The 18,964-nt window shown below is 50.2% G+C and overlaps 2 protein-coding genes across 2 annotated transcripts; one reads left to right on the top strand and one right to left on the bottom strand.

Annotated features, from left to right (window-relative positions):
* Positions 1-141: 141 nt before the first annotated feature.
* P4HTM (prolyl 4-hydroxylase, transmembrane) lies at positions 142-18,831 on the top strand. The gene is made up of 9 exons (XM_067303402.1): positions 142-396; positions 465-546; positions 10,520-10,710; positions 11,728-11,824; positions 14,020-14,182; positions 15,816-16,001; positions 16,524-16,614; positions 17,198-17,321; positions 18,492-18,831. Exons 1-9 carry the CDS (start codon positions 142-144, stop codon positions 18,707-18,709), a joined length of 1,407 nt encoding a protein of 468 aa, XP_067159503.1. The 3' UTR covers positions 18,710-18,831.
* Positions 4,144-8,336, bottom strand: LOC106489545 (secreted frizzled-related protein 5-like). The gene is made up of 4 exons (XM_067303605.1): positions 8,011-8,336; positions 6,789-6,961; positions 5,351-5,440; positions 4,144-4,475 (listed from the first exon to the last, which is right to left on the bottom strand). The coding sequence occupies exons 1-4, from the start codon at positions 8,334-8,336 to the stop codon at positions 4,144-4,146; spliced, it is 921 nt and encodes a 306-aa protein (XP_067159706.1).
* Positions 18,832-18,964: the final 133 nt, after the last annotated feature.

Here is an 18,964-nt window from a genome sequence, read left to right as displayed (position 1 = left end):
CTTTCCCGCCACCGCCCCCCCCCCGCGTGCTCACGTGACGCGGGCGCCGGCGCACGCGGCGCGCGGCCCCGCCCCCGGCGGCGCGCGGTGACGCAGCACGCCGGGCGGTTGCCGGGGTGACGCGCGGCCCCGGGCGGCGCGATGGCGGCGGCGGCGGCGGCGGCGGCGCGGGCGGAGGGGCCCCCGCTGCCCGGCCCGCCGGGCGGCCGCCCGCGGCCCGTGTGCTCGCGGCCCTACTTCCTGGTGCTCATGGTCTTCGCGCACCTCTACGTGCTCAACGTCCTGGGGCTGCTGCTCTTCGTGCACCTCAGCGCCGGCGAGCCCGGCGGCCCGCCGCCCGCCGCCGCCCCGCCGCCGCCGCCCGCCCGCGCCCTCCCGCGCCTCGAGGGCATCAAGGCAAGGCCGGGGCCGGGGCCGGGGCCGCCCCTCGCCGCCGCCGCCGCTCACCGCCGCTCTCCCCGCAGGTGGGCCACACGCAGCGGGTGGAGCTGGTGCCCGGGCGGGCCCACGCCGTGCGCACCCTCAGCCTCAAGCCGCTCCTCTTCGGTGAGTACCGGCCCCGGCGGGGCCCGCCCGGGCGCACCGGCGGGGCGGCCCTGCTGCCGCCCGCACCGGGCGCCGGGGGACCCGGCGGCGGCCCCCGCGGCGGCCCCGGCCAGTTCGCCGCGCCCCCCCCCCCGGCGCGGCGTTCACCAGCGCCTCGATCCGCCCGAGGTAATTCGCTGTCGCATTTCTGGGTGGCCCCTTGGGAAGCGCGTGGCAGGTTTGATCTTTGCAGGTTTTGCAGTCTGCCTCTTAAATACCGCGACTAGAGGACGGCCGAAGAGGACGCTGGAGAAACTGTTGAATATTAGGAAAGGACGAGAGAGCCCCAAAGTTTTGGTAATAAACGGTGATAAAGCAACTTAGTGTTGGTGCTTCAATGATGAGGAAATGAACAGCAAAGCCACCGATAGGCATCACGTCTCCCACCGTTTTGCATGCTGTTCTAGACTTATCTTTTATTCTGGCTGCTCTGTGGCGTACAGGTACGCAGCATCCTTCTTTCAAATATTTTAAAGCCTTCTTTGCCTTTCTGTCACCTTACTGTAACTGGTAAAATCTCCTTAATTGAACATTTGGCTCAGTATAGTCTGGAAATCCATTAAGAATATACAAATTAATCTTTTGGCACTAATGATTACAAAGTTCCTAATACTGCAAAGTCATAGAAAATTTGTTGCCTCTGAAGAGGTAACGCTGAGAGTCTTTTAGATGCTTTCACAAAAAAGTAAGAAAAAGTTTTCCAGATTCTGAATAGATTATGGAGATTGAAAGCTTGGCCATAAATCAGATAGGTTTCTTATTAAACACCTTTAATAAGTATCTATAAGAAATACACAAAGCTTGTTTATCAGTTCTACATATGTGCTACTCATGGCTTGCAAATTCATAAGTGGTTTTCTGTCCTGACATTCAGTAAACAGACGCACAGTTCTGGAACTGATATCCTTCAATGTTCACAAAACCGACATAATTACCAGTATCACAGTCTGGGGGGATCAGTCCGGTTTTCCTATCGCTCCTGCTTCCAGCTTCTCTGCCCTGATACCACTTATGGAAAAGAGTTAATCCTGCCCTGCAAGGAAGGTGCTAGAGTTGATAAAAGGCAGGCAGCAGTAATCCCGCAGCTTTTAACTTGTCACTCCAGCACCTCTGTCAGGTTCGGGGGGAAGCTTTGCTTTCTGTGGATGAGATCAGGGAAGATGCTCTCCGGGGCAGTGACGGACATTCGGCATTTTGGTCTCTGTGCAAGTCTGCTCTCCTTTGTCCCCTGATAGGGGGTCCTTATTTAGAAGTGTCAGCTTGCAAGACAGCTCTTATCTCCCAGATGAACCTGCCGGGAGCCAGCGCTGACTTAAAAAGACTTCCAGAGACTTCTTTATCTATGCAAACGGTGTCGATCTAAATCAACTGTTTTAAAAACTCGTTTGTTGCATCTCTTTTGTTTAAATTAGCTGAAGCATATATTTAGCTTGGTTGTGATAGACAAACTGAAAGTCATCAGCAAAGAAGGGCTCTTAAATTCTGGGGAGTTTATTTAACAAAGTGTTGTGGCCTGTGAGAGGCAGTTCAAGGAAATAAGTGGCTGGTCTGGGACCTTTGCGTTCAGCAAAGCAGGCCATAGTGGGACTACGGAGCGGATGCCTCGTTAATGATTTTATGTGAGCTTTGTGTTTTGGAGGATGGCAGTGGACACCATAGGGGAATTTGCAGTTTGTTTTTTAAAAATGTGGATAAATCATCTGAATTGAACCCAAGCGTATTTCATGGAGCTATGACAAAGTCCCTGCCCTATTTTTTCTTCCCTCTGGCTATGAGGCGTCATTTCTAAAGCTCGTAAGTCAGACCATCTGTGCCCTTTTTAGTTAGGAAACACTAGTAATCAAATAATCCTATTAATGGAAAACAAGTATCAGACAAAGCCTTTTCAACCTTCAGAGCTTTATGTGTTCCGTTGTGTTTTCAAAATGCAGTCTGTTCAGAAGATGTTGCCATTACAGAGACCACCTGGCGGCAGATTCTGTAGATTGGACTGCAGTTTGCAAGACAAGGCAGCAGGGAGGAATAAAAATAGGAAATCTCGCTTATGTTTTTCTTCTGAGCCTCGGGGAATAGAAGTAATCACTGCACAAATGTCGGGGCACAGCTGAATTTCAGTACGAGTGTCTGAGCACTCATCTCAGCCGGCACTAAATCTGAAGAGAAAATCTGGTCGAGGGTTGTTGGTGTGCTTTACGAGCACAGGGAGGCAATGTGTCTTCATCAAACCCGGTGGCTCTCTCCACAACTGCGAATGCAGACTTCATGCACGAGGAAGAACACATTTATCCCCAAAGCTGTTTTTTCCTGTGATTTCCTTGTTTCAGTCCCAAGTTTAATCCAGTATAGAAAACTTTCCATGGACAGTGCTTTGTTAGACACTAGCAATCAGACATGTTTTCTCATTTTGGGATTTGCTGTTCTCTGTTTTGCAGTCCGTAGCTTAGAGCTATAGCTGTATTTATCCCTGAAGGTAACTACAGTCAGTACGTACTTGGATTAGAGAGTGATCTGCAAAGAACTTCAGGAGACTGGGTTTTGTCACCCTTTCTATCTTTCCTGCATGCAGAGAGAAGGCCAAACAGATGTGTAATGTTTCTTTTTTCTCCCCACCTCAGAAATGCAAAGAGCGGCGGCTCGGGTTTTGCAGAAGTACCTCCTGCTGGGCTCTGTGTTTGGGGCTCACCTCTGAATGCCCAGCAAAGCTGCCGCTGCAAACCAAAACAGCTTTAAACAGCTGAAGTCCAGTCCCACTCTGCTCTTTCTCAAGGCTCTTGCAGTATCTTCGATAGTTCCCCAGTTACCAGAATCTTTTGATCCCAACTGCATTTCTAATGTAAAAAAAGTGTTTTCCTGTTACTTAAAAATCTTCAGCTATCTTTACCCTTTCCTGTGCCAAAATGGCCATTTCCTTTTACCTGTGCAGATGCCCTCTGACACTCAGAGCAGCAAGCCGTAGGAACAGCCCAAATGACTGCTCAAGAGCGGAGTTTAGCATTCATTTTTTAAGGGGCTAGGCACTGCCTTCTCTCCCCCCTTGATGTACTGCAGGCTGCTCAAAAATAAAGTATTTGTTCCGCTAAATAAAGAGCATCTTTTAGCAGTCAGGGTAACTTTTGTGTAATCTCTCTGGACCTAAAGCAAGCAGGCACTTGAACAGCATCAGTGTTTCAGAGTCGAATACTGCAGCTGAAATGATTACCAACTTTGATTACGAGAACTGGTAGGAACTGTTATGAAAGGTCTCTTCTAGTTTGTGCTCACCTGCAGATTTCAGTTCACTTTTACTGCAATGTTTGCTCCTACGCAAAGCTGTCCATCGTAAATCCGTAAAACCTTGAGAGAGGAGTGTCACGTCTGTATCCTTAAGCTCTGTCTCATTAAAACAATTTCAGTGATCTCTCAGAGTGATGATCTGTAGCGAGGCCCTTTATGCTGACTATGAATTGCTTTGAATCACCTAAAAACATCAACTGTATGTCTCCAAACCCCCAACTGTCAGAGAAAGGAGTTTTCTAGCTGTAGGGAAGGGAGCAGTTTCTTATTGCCGTGAGGGAGACTTCAGACCTTCCTGCCAGGCTGTTCCGGGCAGCGGTGATGTTTCCATCTCCGCACCGCCTGGTGCAGGTTCCTGTTCTTGTGCCAGGCGTAGGCCTTGTTCACCACGAGTTTGTCACTCTGCGCTTCTCCGCTTACGACGAAGACCCCTGCGTGAGTGCCTCTCATGATGTTGTGAGCACAGGTGGCGTCTATGTCCAGCCACTGCTGGAGCCTGCCAGGGACTGCGGTTCGGAGGAGCGGGCCGTGCTTCAGGACCTCCACCCGGGAGGGGTCCAGGTCAAAGTCGGAGATGGTTGTGGTTGTGTTTTTCCTGAAGATCCTGATTTTCACCACTTGTGGGGGAGGAGAGAGAGACATTAGTTCTGTTTACATTTCTTAGCTCTTACCCACTTCAGTCACCCAAACACACAACCTAACAGGAGGCTTTCTTGCTGTTTCTGTAAAGTGGCAACACATCCATCCAAGCACATGTAATTGCAGTAAACTTGTAAAAGTTCTCATTTGAGGTTAGTGTTTCCAGCACTGAAAACCATTTTTTCACTCCACTTCTCATGAGGGTGGAGAAAAGGCACATCAGCCTCACTATGTGGGCAGAAACTCTCTGCAGGAAGCAGCCACACAAGCAAGTGGATGCATCTCAGTCCTGGTCTCATACAAATTAATTTCCTTTTCTCTGAGCTGGGATTTCAGGAGATGACATGACTGCCAGCTGCCCAGGACTTTAACTGTCTGCTGTCATGAAGGCCGTGTGCCTGAATTTGGAACAATATCTTGAAGACTTCATGTCAGCTAATTTAGCAGGTTTGGTGCTGCTGCCTGCTCTGGCTGGGCAAGAGAGAGTTGCACTGCCAGGACCGGTGCTGAAGTTTGAAACAGCTCACACGGAGTCTGTCAAAGGTTTTTATGGACATGGATTAGATGTTGGTCTCTACAGGAAAACCAGGGTAGTACTTATATTTAACAGCCACAGACAGAAAACAAATGAGAGCCCACAGAAATAAAGCAGGACTTGGCCCTTGGCACACCATGTAGCTGAGCCGTCCTGCTGCTTAGCAGGTAAGTTGGGAGCTGAAAAAATCTCTGGGATCTGCTGTAAAAGATGAAATTCCTCCAAGTCAAGTTTTTATGGCAAAGCCATTTTCGGTGCCTGCCACTGTTTGGTTGCTGGAGGGGAAACCACTGACTGAGAAGAAATGGGCGTACTCACCAAAATCACTGGCACAGAGGTTTTCCAGGATCTCCCTGGCAGTGCTGGCCTCCTCGAGCTCGCAATCCTTGCAGCTGGCTCGGGGCACTGCTGCAACAGAAATCTGGTTATAACAAACTCGTCAAACTTCACTGCAAAAGGCGTAGCCCCATTTTGAGATCTGAGAGTGGCGGCTTGCGGGTTCAAGTGGTGCTTCCCCCGAGCTACTCAGTCCTTGGAGGGACTGCTCAGGCTGCCGGGAGGGGAAGTCTTGAGCTCTCCTTACTGCTGCCGTGGCTGCCTCCCCGTGACCTGGATCACCACAGGTATTACTTGTCATTCCTTGCTTAGGTTTGTGTTTGTCACCGCATATTGTGGCAGCAGTGAAAAAGCAAAACGAAGATCGGTTTGGATGAAATGGTAAAGCAGTCAGCATGGCCAGACTCCATCCAGTGAGGTTGAAGTGAGGCATCTGTTCTCCCATTGACTTCAGTTAAATCTCCCACCAGTGTCTCCCATCAGTGTCAGTGTTTCTAATGTACAATCTCCTTTTTTTTTTCTCCTACTCTCCTTCCCTCATTTTTTTGGGGGGATCAGCACAGTGGTTTTCAGAGTCTGGTGCTTCAAGATACTTCAGTGACTAGAGTATCCTCAGAAGGGGAGCACCACCCAGGTGTCTGTCCAGGGCAGCCTGTTGCTGCCGGGTTAGCTAACACTAATGTAAATACTGATCTGGATGCTCAGCACCTGCTTTTCCTGGAGCAAACGATTGAGTACCAGGATTAGCATTTAGGAGTGTTGGAGAAATCCTATCAAATAACTGCATTTAACAGGATGACCTGTTAGGCAGCAGTGGTGTCACCTAGGCAATAGAAATAGTTGTATGGTATGAAAATGCAGCAGCACTGACACCTCAGCTAATGCCCTGAGGAAGAGAAAACATTCAGGGTGTTTTCCTTCAAGCACGCAAATTTATTTTGGTAGTCTTAAAGATTTTTCTTGTGCCAGTCATGTCTGCAGAATAATAGAGGGTGTTTTTAAGTGGAGCTCATCCCCCTTTGTGTCATTTCCTAAAGTATAAAGAGAAAGTTTGAAAAACACTTTTTTTGTATGCTTTTTAAGCCTTGTGTATAGCAGAAACATGAGGGCTGCACTTCCTTCTCTCTGGTGGTCGGACATCTCGCCACCTTAGGACTGCGTATTAATAACTCTCCCACTGCAGCTGAATGCTGGTCCCGGGTAACTAATGAGCACAGTAGTTTAGGGGGAATAAGCTTTAGTCAATGTTACACTAATTTTCTAGTCATGGGAGGTTCCCAGAGAGAACAAAACTAGAATTTCTAATTTTTTTTTAAATATAGCTTAAACCCCAAAATATTAGGAACACGAACAAGGCCTAGGCCCATCTTTTCACCTTTCAATGTTACACGTGGGAAAATGGATGAGAAAAACACCTTACTTCTCCTGCTTGAGGAAGTTTCATCAGTGGAGACTGCTGAGATGCACAGCTCATGATCTGCAGGAAACTTGTTGCAGTTCAGGATTTCGGGCCACGGGTAACCGTAACAAGCCATAACGGGTGCACAGCTTCTCTTGACAGCTTCGCACAAGCTGCGGCAGGGGTAGATGAGCCTGGGGAGGGAATCAGGATTGCAGCAAAGGTTGAGTTTTTCTTGCAGCAGGCTGAGGGTTGAGCTCTGTCACCTTGCTGTCTGCCTCACAGGTTTGCGCTGTGCACTGCAGCGCTAGCAGTGCTATGGGGTGTTTGATGTATTTTGAACACTCAAGTCCAGGAACCAGGCAATTTCTAAGGATGGGAGTGAGATGGGAGCAGGCTTTTTGGTATAGGTGCTTGCTGCCAGAAGCCCTTCCTCCCCCCAGGGATTTTCTGTATTTGTGCAACCAACGGCTGCTTATTTTTGCAGGTGCCCATTTAGATACCTGATTTCCTTAACAGCTCTGTAGTTCGATGCCTAGGCCACAAAAATGAGTATTTGTCTATGCTGCCATCACTTTTGGACTGAGAAAGCCTGTGTGTGGCTGGGGAGAGGTAGCAGTGAGGGCTGCAGAAGAGGTGTATGGTGTGTTGGAGGGAGGTTGGAGGTGAAGCTGTGGGACTGCAGCATGTGGCTCCCGGTGAGCTAGTGTTGTGCGAGAGGGGTGTGCAGGAGCACACGGGAGCAATGTCTGAGATGGGAAACCAGGGAAATCCCGCAGAGGAATGCAATGTTACTGCTCCTGCAAAATGAAACGACTGCAGGCTGGTAGAAGTGTACCTGCGTTGTGTGCAAGGCAGAAGAGGGGCCAGCTGAGCTTGTGCGCAACAGAAGAGCGAGAGTATGAGATGAAGACCAGCATGGTCAGTGGGTGGAAAAGCTATTTCCAAGATAATTGGTAACATGAATATGTTTATACGTGGTGTATTTTGATTTGATAAACCAAAAAGGCCGTTTTGGTAATCTGACAGGATTTCTGTTTCCCCTTCAGAAATGTTCATGTTTCGCTTTCAGAGGGAAGATCCCTGCTGAGTAATCCCATTTCCCCTCACTGAGTGGAGCAGGACTGCTGCTAAATGACTGCAATGATCAGATTTCACACATTTTCTCTCAGGAGGCAAAAGCAATTGCACTGTTGGGAAGTGTTCCTTGCTACAGCTGAAATAACTTGCAAAAATATCTTACCTGTCCAGGCAGATTGGTGCAAAGAGGGAGCAGAGAAAAATCCTAGCATCTGGATGACACTCTCTGGCCAGCAAGGGCAGCCAGCTGGAGGATTGCTGGATCACTTCTGGCATGGTCTCGTGCTCCAGCAGGTTGGGAATCCTCATCTCGGAGTAACCGATGTCGTAGCACAAGGCCATGCTGTCGGGGATGGCCGTGCAGCTGGAGGATCTCCTCAGGTAGCTCGCCCAGGCTCCCGGGGAGCCCCCGAGCAGCAGACGCACCAGCAGAGCCAGCAGCCATGGGCTGCCCAACCTCGAGGAGTGCCTGCGGTGGGCCGTGACCATGCTCGGAGCAAGCCGGGAGCAGACGAACGGGCAGCACACCCCGGACTGAGCCGCTCCTGCCTGTGGGAAGCCTTTTATAGCCTACGAGCCACCTCTCTGTCAGTCCATCCTCATTAAGTGCAGCCCTTTCAGAGCTCTCATGGGGAAGACAATGCTCCAATTTTCATTTGCCAGCGGCCCCGATTGTTTAGATTTTAGCAGGGGTTTGGCTTAGATCAGCAGGTGTGGAAATGAGGGCAGTTGGGGAGGGATGAATGACTTGGCCCATGTGTCTTGGGGCTCTTTCAGATGAAATTGCATCTCAGTTTGACACCAGTGCTCCAACCCAGCCCCTTTCTCTTGCTCTAGGATTAGGCATTATTTCATAAATCCCCATGTTTTCCCCTCTTTTGTTTTTTGTAAAAGCAATCAAGTGTTGCTCAAAGTCAATTAGGAGGCATTTGTTTAGCTGGATCTGTTGTTGAGCAGGCAGAGAGATAGGATGGTCTCACAGCCAGAAGTTAACTGTTTCAGAGAGCTTTGGATAGAGAGGAACTAATTTGCAACTGTGGAGAAAGGTTGTTTGCACAGAAGATTGCCAGCATTTAATTGGAAAACCTCTCACCTTGCAACCTGTGCAAAAGAAAGCCCTTTCTGGTTAGCAAGACTGCTTGTTTCATTGGGATCCTATTACTACAGCCGAAGAGGGAGATTGTGGCTTCTCTTGCATGTAATTAAGATTCCAAAAGCTTTAATTATTTTTGCCCAGTTTGAGGAACTGGAAATACTGGGAGTGTTGCTTGCGTACAGTTAATTCTTAACTAGTGCTGTGCCATTAACCGCAAACCGGCCAGTGGAGTTTCAGCTCTGAAGCATCCTCTGTTATAAGGACTCTGCCACCTGGGACGGAAATTGTTTCCTCTGAGGCTGTTATGGATGCAACTGGCTGCATTGTGTTGCTGGGGCTACCCAGCAACATCACATTTTCTACAGGGCTAGTTCCTGTCTGTACTTAGCGAGAAGCCAACTGTTTATTGTCGGTTTTAGCATTTAGAGTCGATTTAAGGTCATGGAAGTAATTAACTTTTTTTTTTTTTTCCTTTGTGGAATGCTGCTGTGGTTGGGATATAACGTGTCCTTGGCGCATACCTGCAGAAACGCTAGGGAACTGTGATTTGGAGAGCAGGACTTTAGGCCTAAGAACACTTATATCTCCCCTGCGTTGATGGTTGTTCTTTCCCTCTTCTTCAAAAGTCTCAACAGACAATAATGAGATATTGCCATAGCAATAACAGAAATCAGCCAGAAGGATGTGTTCAACCTCCTGGACCACAATATAGCTGGACTATCGTATGGGACCTTGCCAGCATTTTGCAAGTGCGATTGCATGTCCAGTGCAACCATGCAACTAGAAATCTCTTAGCCTCATAGTCATTGGTGGATTTCTCTAAATTTAAATTTGCTTGGGATCGTGGTTTTACTTGATTGCTGCTGGTGTTGTGCTGCAGAGGAGAGGTAGTGTTGTCGGTGTGCTACCTGGGGATGGAGCACAGCATCCAGAATGTGCAGTATGTTCCCCTTTCGTTTACCTTTGAAGACTATTTTTAATGGGGGATCAAGGGGATGAGTGGGAATAAGTTTGGAAGTTGTCTCCTTGCAGTTTGCGTTTCATAGCAGAGCATCATTTGTGCCAGGTTTCCTTGCAAGGTGTGTGGGTACGTGCTACATGCTATCTTCTCCACATGAGAGCAAGGAAGCCTGAAACCCTGGCCACTGTAACCATTTCCTACTGTGAAAATTTTTGGCTTCCCTTCCTGTAGAGCAGCAGTGCCCAGACCACAATCCACATATAACCCTTTGAAGTGACAATACGCAGTGATTTACATGTGTTTGTTCACTCCCTTGGCTATTGTGGAGATCTGCAAGAAAGTTTAAGGGTTTATTGTGACCTGTGGATCCAAGTGTTTAAGAACTGCTACTATAAAAATACCTGCCTCCAGCAGTTAAGTTGTGCGAGGTCTGCTCTTTTAGAGCTCTTCTGGTAGAAGGATGGATGTGCTTGAATGTCTCATCCCCCTGACTTGTTGGAAAGTGTCTAAATTTTCCTCTGACTTTTTTTTTTAATTTCGAGTAACCTGCCATTGGTAAGAGTTTCACTGTGACTGTTGCCTTAGTCTCTGTTGCTGCTCACGCTTTTGCTGCAGAAATTCCAGACTTCCTGACAGAGGAGGAATGCAAGCTGATCGTCCATCTGGCACAGCTGAAGGGGCTGCAGAAGAGCCAGATCCTACCAACGGATGACTATGAGGAAGCCATGGAGATGATAGAAATCAGCCAGATGGACATTTTCAATTTGCTGGACCACAATCAGGATGGGCAGCTGCAACTCAAAGAGGTAGAGAGCAGGGTGGCAGACCTGGGCAGGTTTCCTCTGGCTGCGCCCCTCCTCCTGTGGGCTCTTGATTACTCATGTGTTTGAGCAGGCTAGACCCCAGTGTATACTGATAAGTATTTCCTTAACTTTATGGTTCGAGTCTTGTACCGGACTTCAGCATGGAAGGGAAATTTCTGGGCAAATGTGCAACAGTTGTGATCCTGCTGGGAGGTAGCAATAGTCCTTGCCAGGAAATGTGTATTTCGAATATGCTGGGTAAGATGTTCCATATGCTGTGGATTTCTTCTTGCTAGGTGTCTTAGCAAAGTGAATTTGTAGAGTTGTAGGCATGGTTTTGTGAAGCCTGTGGCAGAACTGACTGCATCTTCCCACAATTGACAGGATGTCAGCAAAGTCACCCATATTAATGAGCCCGGGATGAGCACCGTGTACGCAGCTTTTCAGCACCCTTGTTCTGCACAGCAAGATAGACTGGGGTAAACCCTGGCAGTTCAAGGATTTGCTTCCCAGGCTCCCATTTCAGGTGGGGCTGGAGACACATGCTGTTGTGTGGGCAACAAACATTGTGGCAGTATGGGGAACTGGCACCAGGGACAAGCTGGTGCAAGGCTCCTTTCTCTGGAGGCCAGAGCCTACAAAGAGCTCTCCGGCATACTACATTTCTGCGTCCCTTAGGAGAGGGAGCGTTTCGTTCCAAGGCCTTATCTCAGATAAGTAAAAGCATTCACTTTCGTAATCAGTAGTTTGACTTTCCCTTCAAGAGAAAGAACTGTGCCCTCTTTGTCTAAGGACTGGTTAACTGAGTCCCAGCAGTCAATTGCCATGGCCTAAACTGGAAATAACAGCAGAGATCCTTGTGGCTGTGGTTGCCAAATGATTCCCACTCAAATCTTTCTGCAGAGACGTGCTGAAGTCTGGCTGGCTGCTGTTCCTCAGAGGACACTCTGCCAGGCCTCAAGCAGGGAATCATTAGCGCTAGAAACTAGTGCCCAGTGTTGATCCAATTCTGAATTTCAGGTGCTGACCCACACCCGCCTTGGGAATGGCAGGTGGATGACCCCTGAAAACATCCGGGAGATGTACACGGCAGTCAAGGCCGATCCTGATGGGAACGGTAAGAGGAGCTCCATGGGGATCGTTTTGTCCTCAGCACACTGGACACTTCACACAGCGCTGCAGGGAAGAGCAGGAGGCATGTCCAGGCCCAGGCCTGTTTTGCTAGATGTGTTCTTCAAAGCAAAATAATGCTGCTGTAGAGACCTTCACAGAAAAGTAAAATCAGCATAAACCTCCCACCCCTTCACCACCAGTCTTAGAGGTAGACTAGTCCCCCTGCCTGTTGAGGAGGGTGGATCTTGCAGAAACAGGACCAGAACACACAGCTGTGCATTCCCTGTCCCCTGCACGAGCCCATGTCAGGTCTGCTTTAATTTGTGCCCTGCCATAACAGGATATTCAAGGTGCACTTCTGCTCCGTTGTCCTCTGAGGCCGCGCCATCTCTCATAGCGTAGCTCTCGTTACCTGGGCTGCAGGTTTAAAGGTGCTTCCTCCACTCACCCCTCATTTTCAGGGAGACTTCTGCAGCAGGCTGGGAGAGCTGCTTTGAACTTCACTGGCTGGGTAGGGAGGGCAGAACAGGTGGACGTGGGGTCTTGTTGGTCAGCTTTTGGTGCTGCCCTCCCTCTCTGCTGCTGCAGAAAGTCTGTGTCCCAAGCAGCCACTTCCGCTCCTCCTTCCGCTGGTCTCCCAAGGGCTCCTGCTGGCTCGAACATGCACTCTAACCTCTGCTGCTCTAATTAGAGTGTCCTCAATTAAGCGACTCTCCATTTCCTAATCAAATTAAGTGAATGCACAGGCTGTGCACACACTCTTCCAGCAGCCTGGCGTCAAGAGCTGCCCAAGAGGAGTCAAAGCAGTACCCATGTGAATGTCTACATATCTGGAGAGCACCCCATGCCTCACTCCTCCGGGTTGATGGCATTCTTGGCAGGGATAGGAGCGGATGACTAGTTGTCAGTGGCTTTTTCCACCATTCTGGACATTAATGAATGAGAAGTCCTGTTAAAGTGCTCTTGGCAGGACCTTGCTTCCAAAGTGCTGCTTCCCTCCATTGTTACTTTGGTTTGTGACACCGAGCAGCCGGGTCACAACCTAGATGTGGCACTGCATCGTCAAAGACCATGGCGAGTAAGGGGAAGTGGGGACAGGGAGATGTGAGTGGGGAGCTAGATATAATAATGGTGAATAATTTGGTCATGACTGCCGGTACCTGGGGAAGTGTCCCAGGCTGACCTCGGTGACTGGTCCTTCCTCCCTCCTGCCTGAGGGTGCTCTGTGCCCAGGAAGCAGCAGCAGCAGCAGCGTATGTGCTGCCTGAGTGAGCTCCACTCACAGTCCGGGGAGTTGCTGCCTGGGCACTGGGTCCTGCAGGCACTTTGTTCTTCTGGTTTGAAGTTAAACATGTTGCGAGGTGTCTGGATGTGTGCTCGCTGCTGGGTTGCCCAGTGCAGCGCTCTGCCTGCTTTGGTCTTGGGGACCTGGTTCCCAGTGACAGACTTCCCTTCTCCTCCAGAACAGGGAAAGAACAAACGGTAAGGATTTTTCTGAAGTTGGCAAAGGCAAAAATCCTTCCCTTGCCAAGTACAGTTGAGTGCAAACAAGAAATACCCATTTTAGTGGAAGCCGCTTTTTACCTCTCACTTTTTTGTTACTCCTATTTATGCCAGATGATGCTCTGTTGCATTTCTCTCTCGTGTTTTTTAATTATACAAACGCAGAACCTCCTGCTTGTTGATTGGGTTTGGTTTTTTTAGAATAACCCTAAAAGGTCTTGTAGAAAACGTGGACTGAGGCGTCCCACTCTGTTTTGAACCATGTCTATTTAAATATTTAAGTAACAAGCCCCTCTATGGAGTCAGCATACACAGATTTTTTGCTACAATATTGCATATGTTAGAGGTGTAGTAATTTCTCTTTTCTGATGGATTGTTTTGTGTTTTAGGAGCTTTTTAAAGTTAAAAATTGTATTTTGCCTGTCCCAATTCTGAGTCTCTGCTGCAGCTGAAGGCTCATTTCTGCATGTTGCTGTATGCCCTCCACTCAGCTACAGGCATCGCTGGGATCTGCACTCTTGTGCATGTGGGGTGCAGCCCTTGGTGAGCTACAGTGGTGGACACTTAATGGTGTTTGTTTGAGGAAGGCAATTTCTGCAATGCCCTCAGCTGGCAGCTTTGAGTTCAGGACACGAAGAACCATTACCTACAGGTAGCTGCACAAGAGTCACCCTGCTTTTTGTTCTCTTCCCATAGGTGTGCTGAGTTTGGAGGAGTTCAAACAATTGAACATCCATGATTTCCACAAATACATGGGAAGCCAGAAAGTGAAGATGAGTGACTTGGTGCGGAACAGCCAGCACACCTGGCTGTACCAGGGCGAGGGGGCGCACCAGGTCATGAGAGCCATACGGCAAAGGTAAGGGCTCCGGCCAAGCAGCCGAGCGGCAGATGGGCTTGTGCAGGCACAAAGGCCACCTGTGCTGGGAGATGTAGTGGGAGACTTGTTAATATTCACACTTCCTAATTGCGTGAAAGCCTTTGGAGTATAAAGAGCACTGAACACAGGCATGAAATGGGGAGAGGAGGATCTCAGTAGAACAAGAATTTGTATTGTCCTGTGGAAAAGGGAAAAAAAAATCAAACCTTTCAACATCTCCATTCACTTTTGGGAACAGCCTTACAAAACCAAGAAGACTTGGCATTATTTGACACAATTCATTCCAATTAGTAAATGAGCTTACTGAGAGAAACTGTTCATTTCCAATGCTGTCTGGGTGCCAGTAGTTGCTGTCATTTGCTTTAGTTACTCATGCATTTCACTGAAGTCTGTCCTAGCTGTTCAGAAGTGACTTTTTAACAAGCACGATTTTATCTAAAGTAAGTTAAGTTAGCGTAATCCGCTGAGCACACATCTAACAGGGCGCCTCGCGGCAGATGGGAGAGCCTCTCATCTATCCCTTCATCTTGGATTTGATTATTGGGAAGGGTTGAAATCCAGCACCCAGGCCAAATCGTTTAGCTGCGGTGAGTTTCAGATAATTGGCTGGGGACTCTCTTGTTCTTGTGGTACTGGTCCTCGCCCAGGACATGGGTGGGTAAAATCTGTCCCGAGGCTTGAAAATGGCTGGTGGCCGCTCCTTTTCTTCAGTACGCTCCAGAGGGAGAACGGGGTTGCATATGGCCTTGGTTAGAGCAGAGACAGTGGGTGCCACCGGCTCTGTGCCAGCTAGCCAGGGCACACAAGCATCAGCATGTTGCTTTTACGCTCTTTGGTTTGTCACTGCTAGAACACCTCTGCGGAAGTGGAAACTTGGTGCAGAAGGAGGCTCTTAAAATCCTCCATGGGACCATGCGGTGCCTGGATGGGCTCTGCCATCCTGATTCGGTGCTGCACCTCCCTGTTCCTGTCCCGAGGGCTTCACCCATCTGGATTCTCAGAGCTCTAAGTGTTCTTTGGCAGGTCTCGAGAGGTACCTGCTTGCCTTGGGGATGATCTCAGATGTAGCAGCGGAAAAATCCCAGAGCAGGAGGGCTCCGGTCTCCTTGATCACTTCCCATGCCCCTCTGCCCTGGGGGGAGGCTGTTGAAAAGGCAACAGGGAAAGGTGAGTTAGGTGACCAGAATATTCCTAGAGCTAGTCTCTCCTTCACTCTCAGTAGGAGCCCTTTGCTTTGCTAACTGTCCCCGAGGTCTGTAGGTGGTGTGCAGGAGTCCAGAGAAGCAATGAGATGGCACATGAAGGCTCCAGGGACACACACAGAAGGGATCTTTCTGAGCAAGCAGTCTTCCTGAGAGCAGTCCTGCTGGAGATGCACCCTTCGTTTTTGTTTTTTATTAACCTTGACGAGGAGTTTCTGAGCTGATGCTGATGGTCCAACAGATCTGTAAGGACCTAGTTATCTCCTGGCATGCTTGCTGCAGCCCATCCGTCTGTCCGGTCTGTTGGGGAAGGGGGTTATCTTTCTCCGGATTTGTTCGGTGCTCGGGAGTAGAGGCTAACCAGGGTGACTGTGCTTTCTCCTCACCTGTTCTGCTCTCCTCTTCCCCAGGGTAATGCGCCTGACTCGCTTGCCCCCAGAGATTGTGGAGCACAGCGAGCCCCTCCAGGTTGTGCGGTACGACCAAGGAGGGCACTACCATGCCCACATGGACAGTGGCCCTGTGTTCCCTGAAACTGCCTGCAGCCACACCAAGCTGGTCGCCAATGAAAGTGCTCCCTTTGAGACCTCATGCCGGTAAGTCCTGCCTTGAAACCTTGGGGTAAAGCACAGTGGTTGTGCTGTATATCAGGTCAGGGCATTGCAGGGGTCAGTTTGGAAGAAAGCTTTTTAAAGACTTACCTGGAACGTGCTAACAGAAAGAGGTGGAGAGCTGGTTCACCTCACCTCATGTGGGACTCGATGCTCAGGTTGCAGGCTCAGAAACCAGCTCTGGAGATTGCTGGCTTAAATGGGTTTGAAGGGGCAAGTGGGTGAATCCTGCAGGTCTACAGGCCAGTGAGAACAGCGTATGCTGGTTCTGCCGAGCTACTGGGTTGTCCCCGCCAGATGCCAGAATTGCACTGTCGGCATTGTGAGTGGAGATTTTCTTCATTGCCCTTGTCTTGGCCTAGGAGAGAAGCTGATGTAAACCATGTGTCTTGTGATGTCTTGGAGGAACCACTGTATGTATGACGGAGGGGCAGGGTATGGACGGCCACCATACATCTGTTGTTCTGGTTGTGTCCCCTGATAGCCACTCCATGCTCTCTCTTACAGCTATGTGACAGTGCTGTTCTACCTGAACAACGTGACTGGGGGAGGCGAAACAGTCTTTCCTATAGCTGATAACAGGACATATGAAGAAATGGTAAATGACTCTCCTACTCGTTACCCCTGGGGATTTCACTGTTTCCTGACTCTGAGTCCCTCTCTGAATGTCTGTATTCACTGTGGCTGCAGAAGGGGTCCGGAGGGTGAGGTTGGCAGACACTAGCCTCTACAGCTAGAACATGGGAAAGCTGTGCTTCACCTGCTGTCTTCTGCTCAGAGGCCAAGGGAAGATGTGCAGGGCTTTGACAGCTGCAGCTTTCCCCGCTTAGAGATATGTGAAGCAGTCTGTGGCCCTTGCTGCCATAATGCAGGTCCTGCTTGCTTTTGTATCTGGGCAGGTTTCCTCAGGCTAAGATAAGTCTTCACAAGTATATTGTGCTCCTGCCAAACCATGTGTTAAGGAAAAAGAAGTTGCTCAGAACCAGTCTTGGGCTTCCAGGGGGCTGAAATTGGCTGCTCCGGATGGATTGTGAAAGCCCCGTCCTGCCCAGTGCCGGCCTAGAGCTGAGCCGGTGGAGCGTTCAGGCAGACGACAGGATGATGGCTGGCAGTGGAGGCAGCCCAGTCCACGCACTTCGTTCCAGACCCATTTACCATCCCTTTTCTGTGTTTTTTGTCAGTCTCTGATCCAGAATGACATTGACCTGCGAGATACTCGGAAGAATTGTGATAAGGGCAACTTGCGAGTGAAACCTCAGCAAGGCACTGCTGTCTTCTGGTACAACTACCTGTCGGACGGAGAAGGTAGCATCCCATTTCAGGACTTGGCTCTTGCGAGGGATAGGGCTGCACGAGGTGACAGCCATCTTCTATGGGTTTTGCTGTGGCTGGGTGCTCAGAGGAGAGCCAAAAGGGGTGGTAGTTGCCTTCTAGTGGGAACTTTTGAATCTATTTGTCACCAGCTGGGTAGGAGCTTCCTGGTTCTGAAAGGCCTTTGTTTACAGGCAGTAGGTCAGTGGATCCTGATGGCTTTGGGGGACGGGACTAGTTAGCAAACAAAGACCGTGACTGTTACCAGCCATTGCCAGCTGCCTTCCTTCCCGCTGTGTGAGCTGAAACTCCTGCTGGAACTTGGTCCGCAATTCAAAATGTTTCACTGATGTGGTGTTGCCCAAAGGGGTGGGGAGGGGAGGTAGACAAAGGCACGGCCATAAGCTCTGTAACCGTGCGAGGCTCTGCTGTGCTTGGGGCTTGCTCCCGCCGTATAGCTTAGCTGCAGCCTGACGGTATGCTTGGAGTGGCTGTTTTTCTCACAAAGTTCAGTGCAATTTTTTCTCATCCTTGACATTCAGTCAGGCTGGGGGATAAAGTTGGATCTTCCAGGCTGTTGGTGAATATGACTCCAGAGTGTTTCAGTGACAGATTTTGAGCACTGGTGGGAAGAAGGCACGTAGTATCCCACTTCTCTTGGGAGCAGCCTGTGTTTCTATCTCTAGAAAATCCACAGAGGAGATCACAAGGCCAATGTTTGGGCTGTTGGATAGTAATGTCAGGACCATCATTGTCCTGTAAGAAGAGCCCTGTTGCAGTATTTTTATGAGCAAATTGTTCCTAGATAGAAGGCTGCTGATGTGAGTCTGACACAGAGAAAATCCGTGGGACCTCTATAAATAGAGGAGCTGCTGAAATGTGACGTCTAATATGGCCTTGAGGTTCTGACTTCCCAAGAGGCCTCCTAGTGGCAGCACTCATGCCTTCCATCCCAGCCTCTGCTGTTGAGAAAAGTTGAGAAAAACAGCAGCTGTGATACAAAATGTAACAGCCCCTGCTGCTGAGTGGAGACAGGAAGCAAGGAGCAGTTGCTCATGCTCTGGGAGCCTGCCCTGGAGCACTCCTCCTTTGGCCTCCTTTGGTAGCCTTAAGGGGGAGGGATGCTACTCCTTGCCGCCCTATGATACTGCTTTGCGCTCGCAGGCTGGGTGGGGGAGCTGGACGACTTCGCCCTGCACGGAGGCTGCCTCGTCACCCAAGGGACCAAGTGGATCGCCAACAACTGGATCAACGTGGACCCCAACCGGCGGCGGCAGCTGCAGTTCGAGCAGGAGATGGCGCGCTACGCGGGGGCCGAGGCGGGGGCCCCGGGCGAGTGGACGGTGGATAAAGCCTACAGCGGCGTGCACGTGGAGCTGTAGGGCCGGGGGCGGCGGGCTCAGCCCAGCCCCTCGCCCGGGAGGCGCGGTGCAGCGCGGCGCGGGGGGGCCGGTCCGGCAGCGGCTGCCGGCGCGGGCGCGCACGTGGCTTTTTCCCGCGCGGGGCGGGGGGGTGGGGCCGCGGGGCGCGCCAATAAAGCGTGGAGACACGGCCGCCGCCTCTGCGTGCTGTGGGGGCGCGGCGCGGCGCGGCCAATGGGCGGCGAGCGCCTCATCAGCGTGCGCGGGCGGCGGCCA

This window comes from Apteryx mantelli, chromosome 12 (genome assembly GCF_036417845.1).
Source record: "Apteryx mantelli isolate bAptMan1 chromosome 12, bAptMan1.hap1, whole genome shotgun sequence".
In the NCBI taxonomy this organism is placed as follows: domain Eukaryota; kingdom Metazoa; phylum Chordata; class Aves; order Apterygiformes; family Apterygidae; genus Apteryx; species Apteryx mantelli.
The sequence above is the reverse complement of the archived record's forward strand: the minus strand, read 5'-3'. Positions and strand labels throughout refer to the sequence as shown.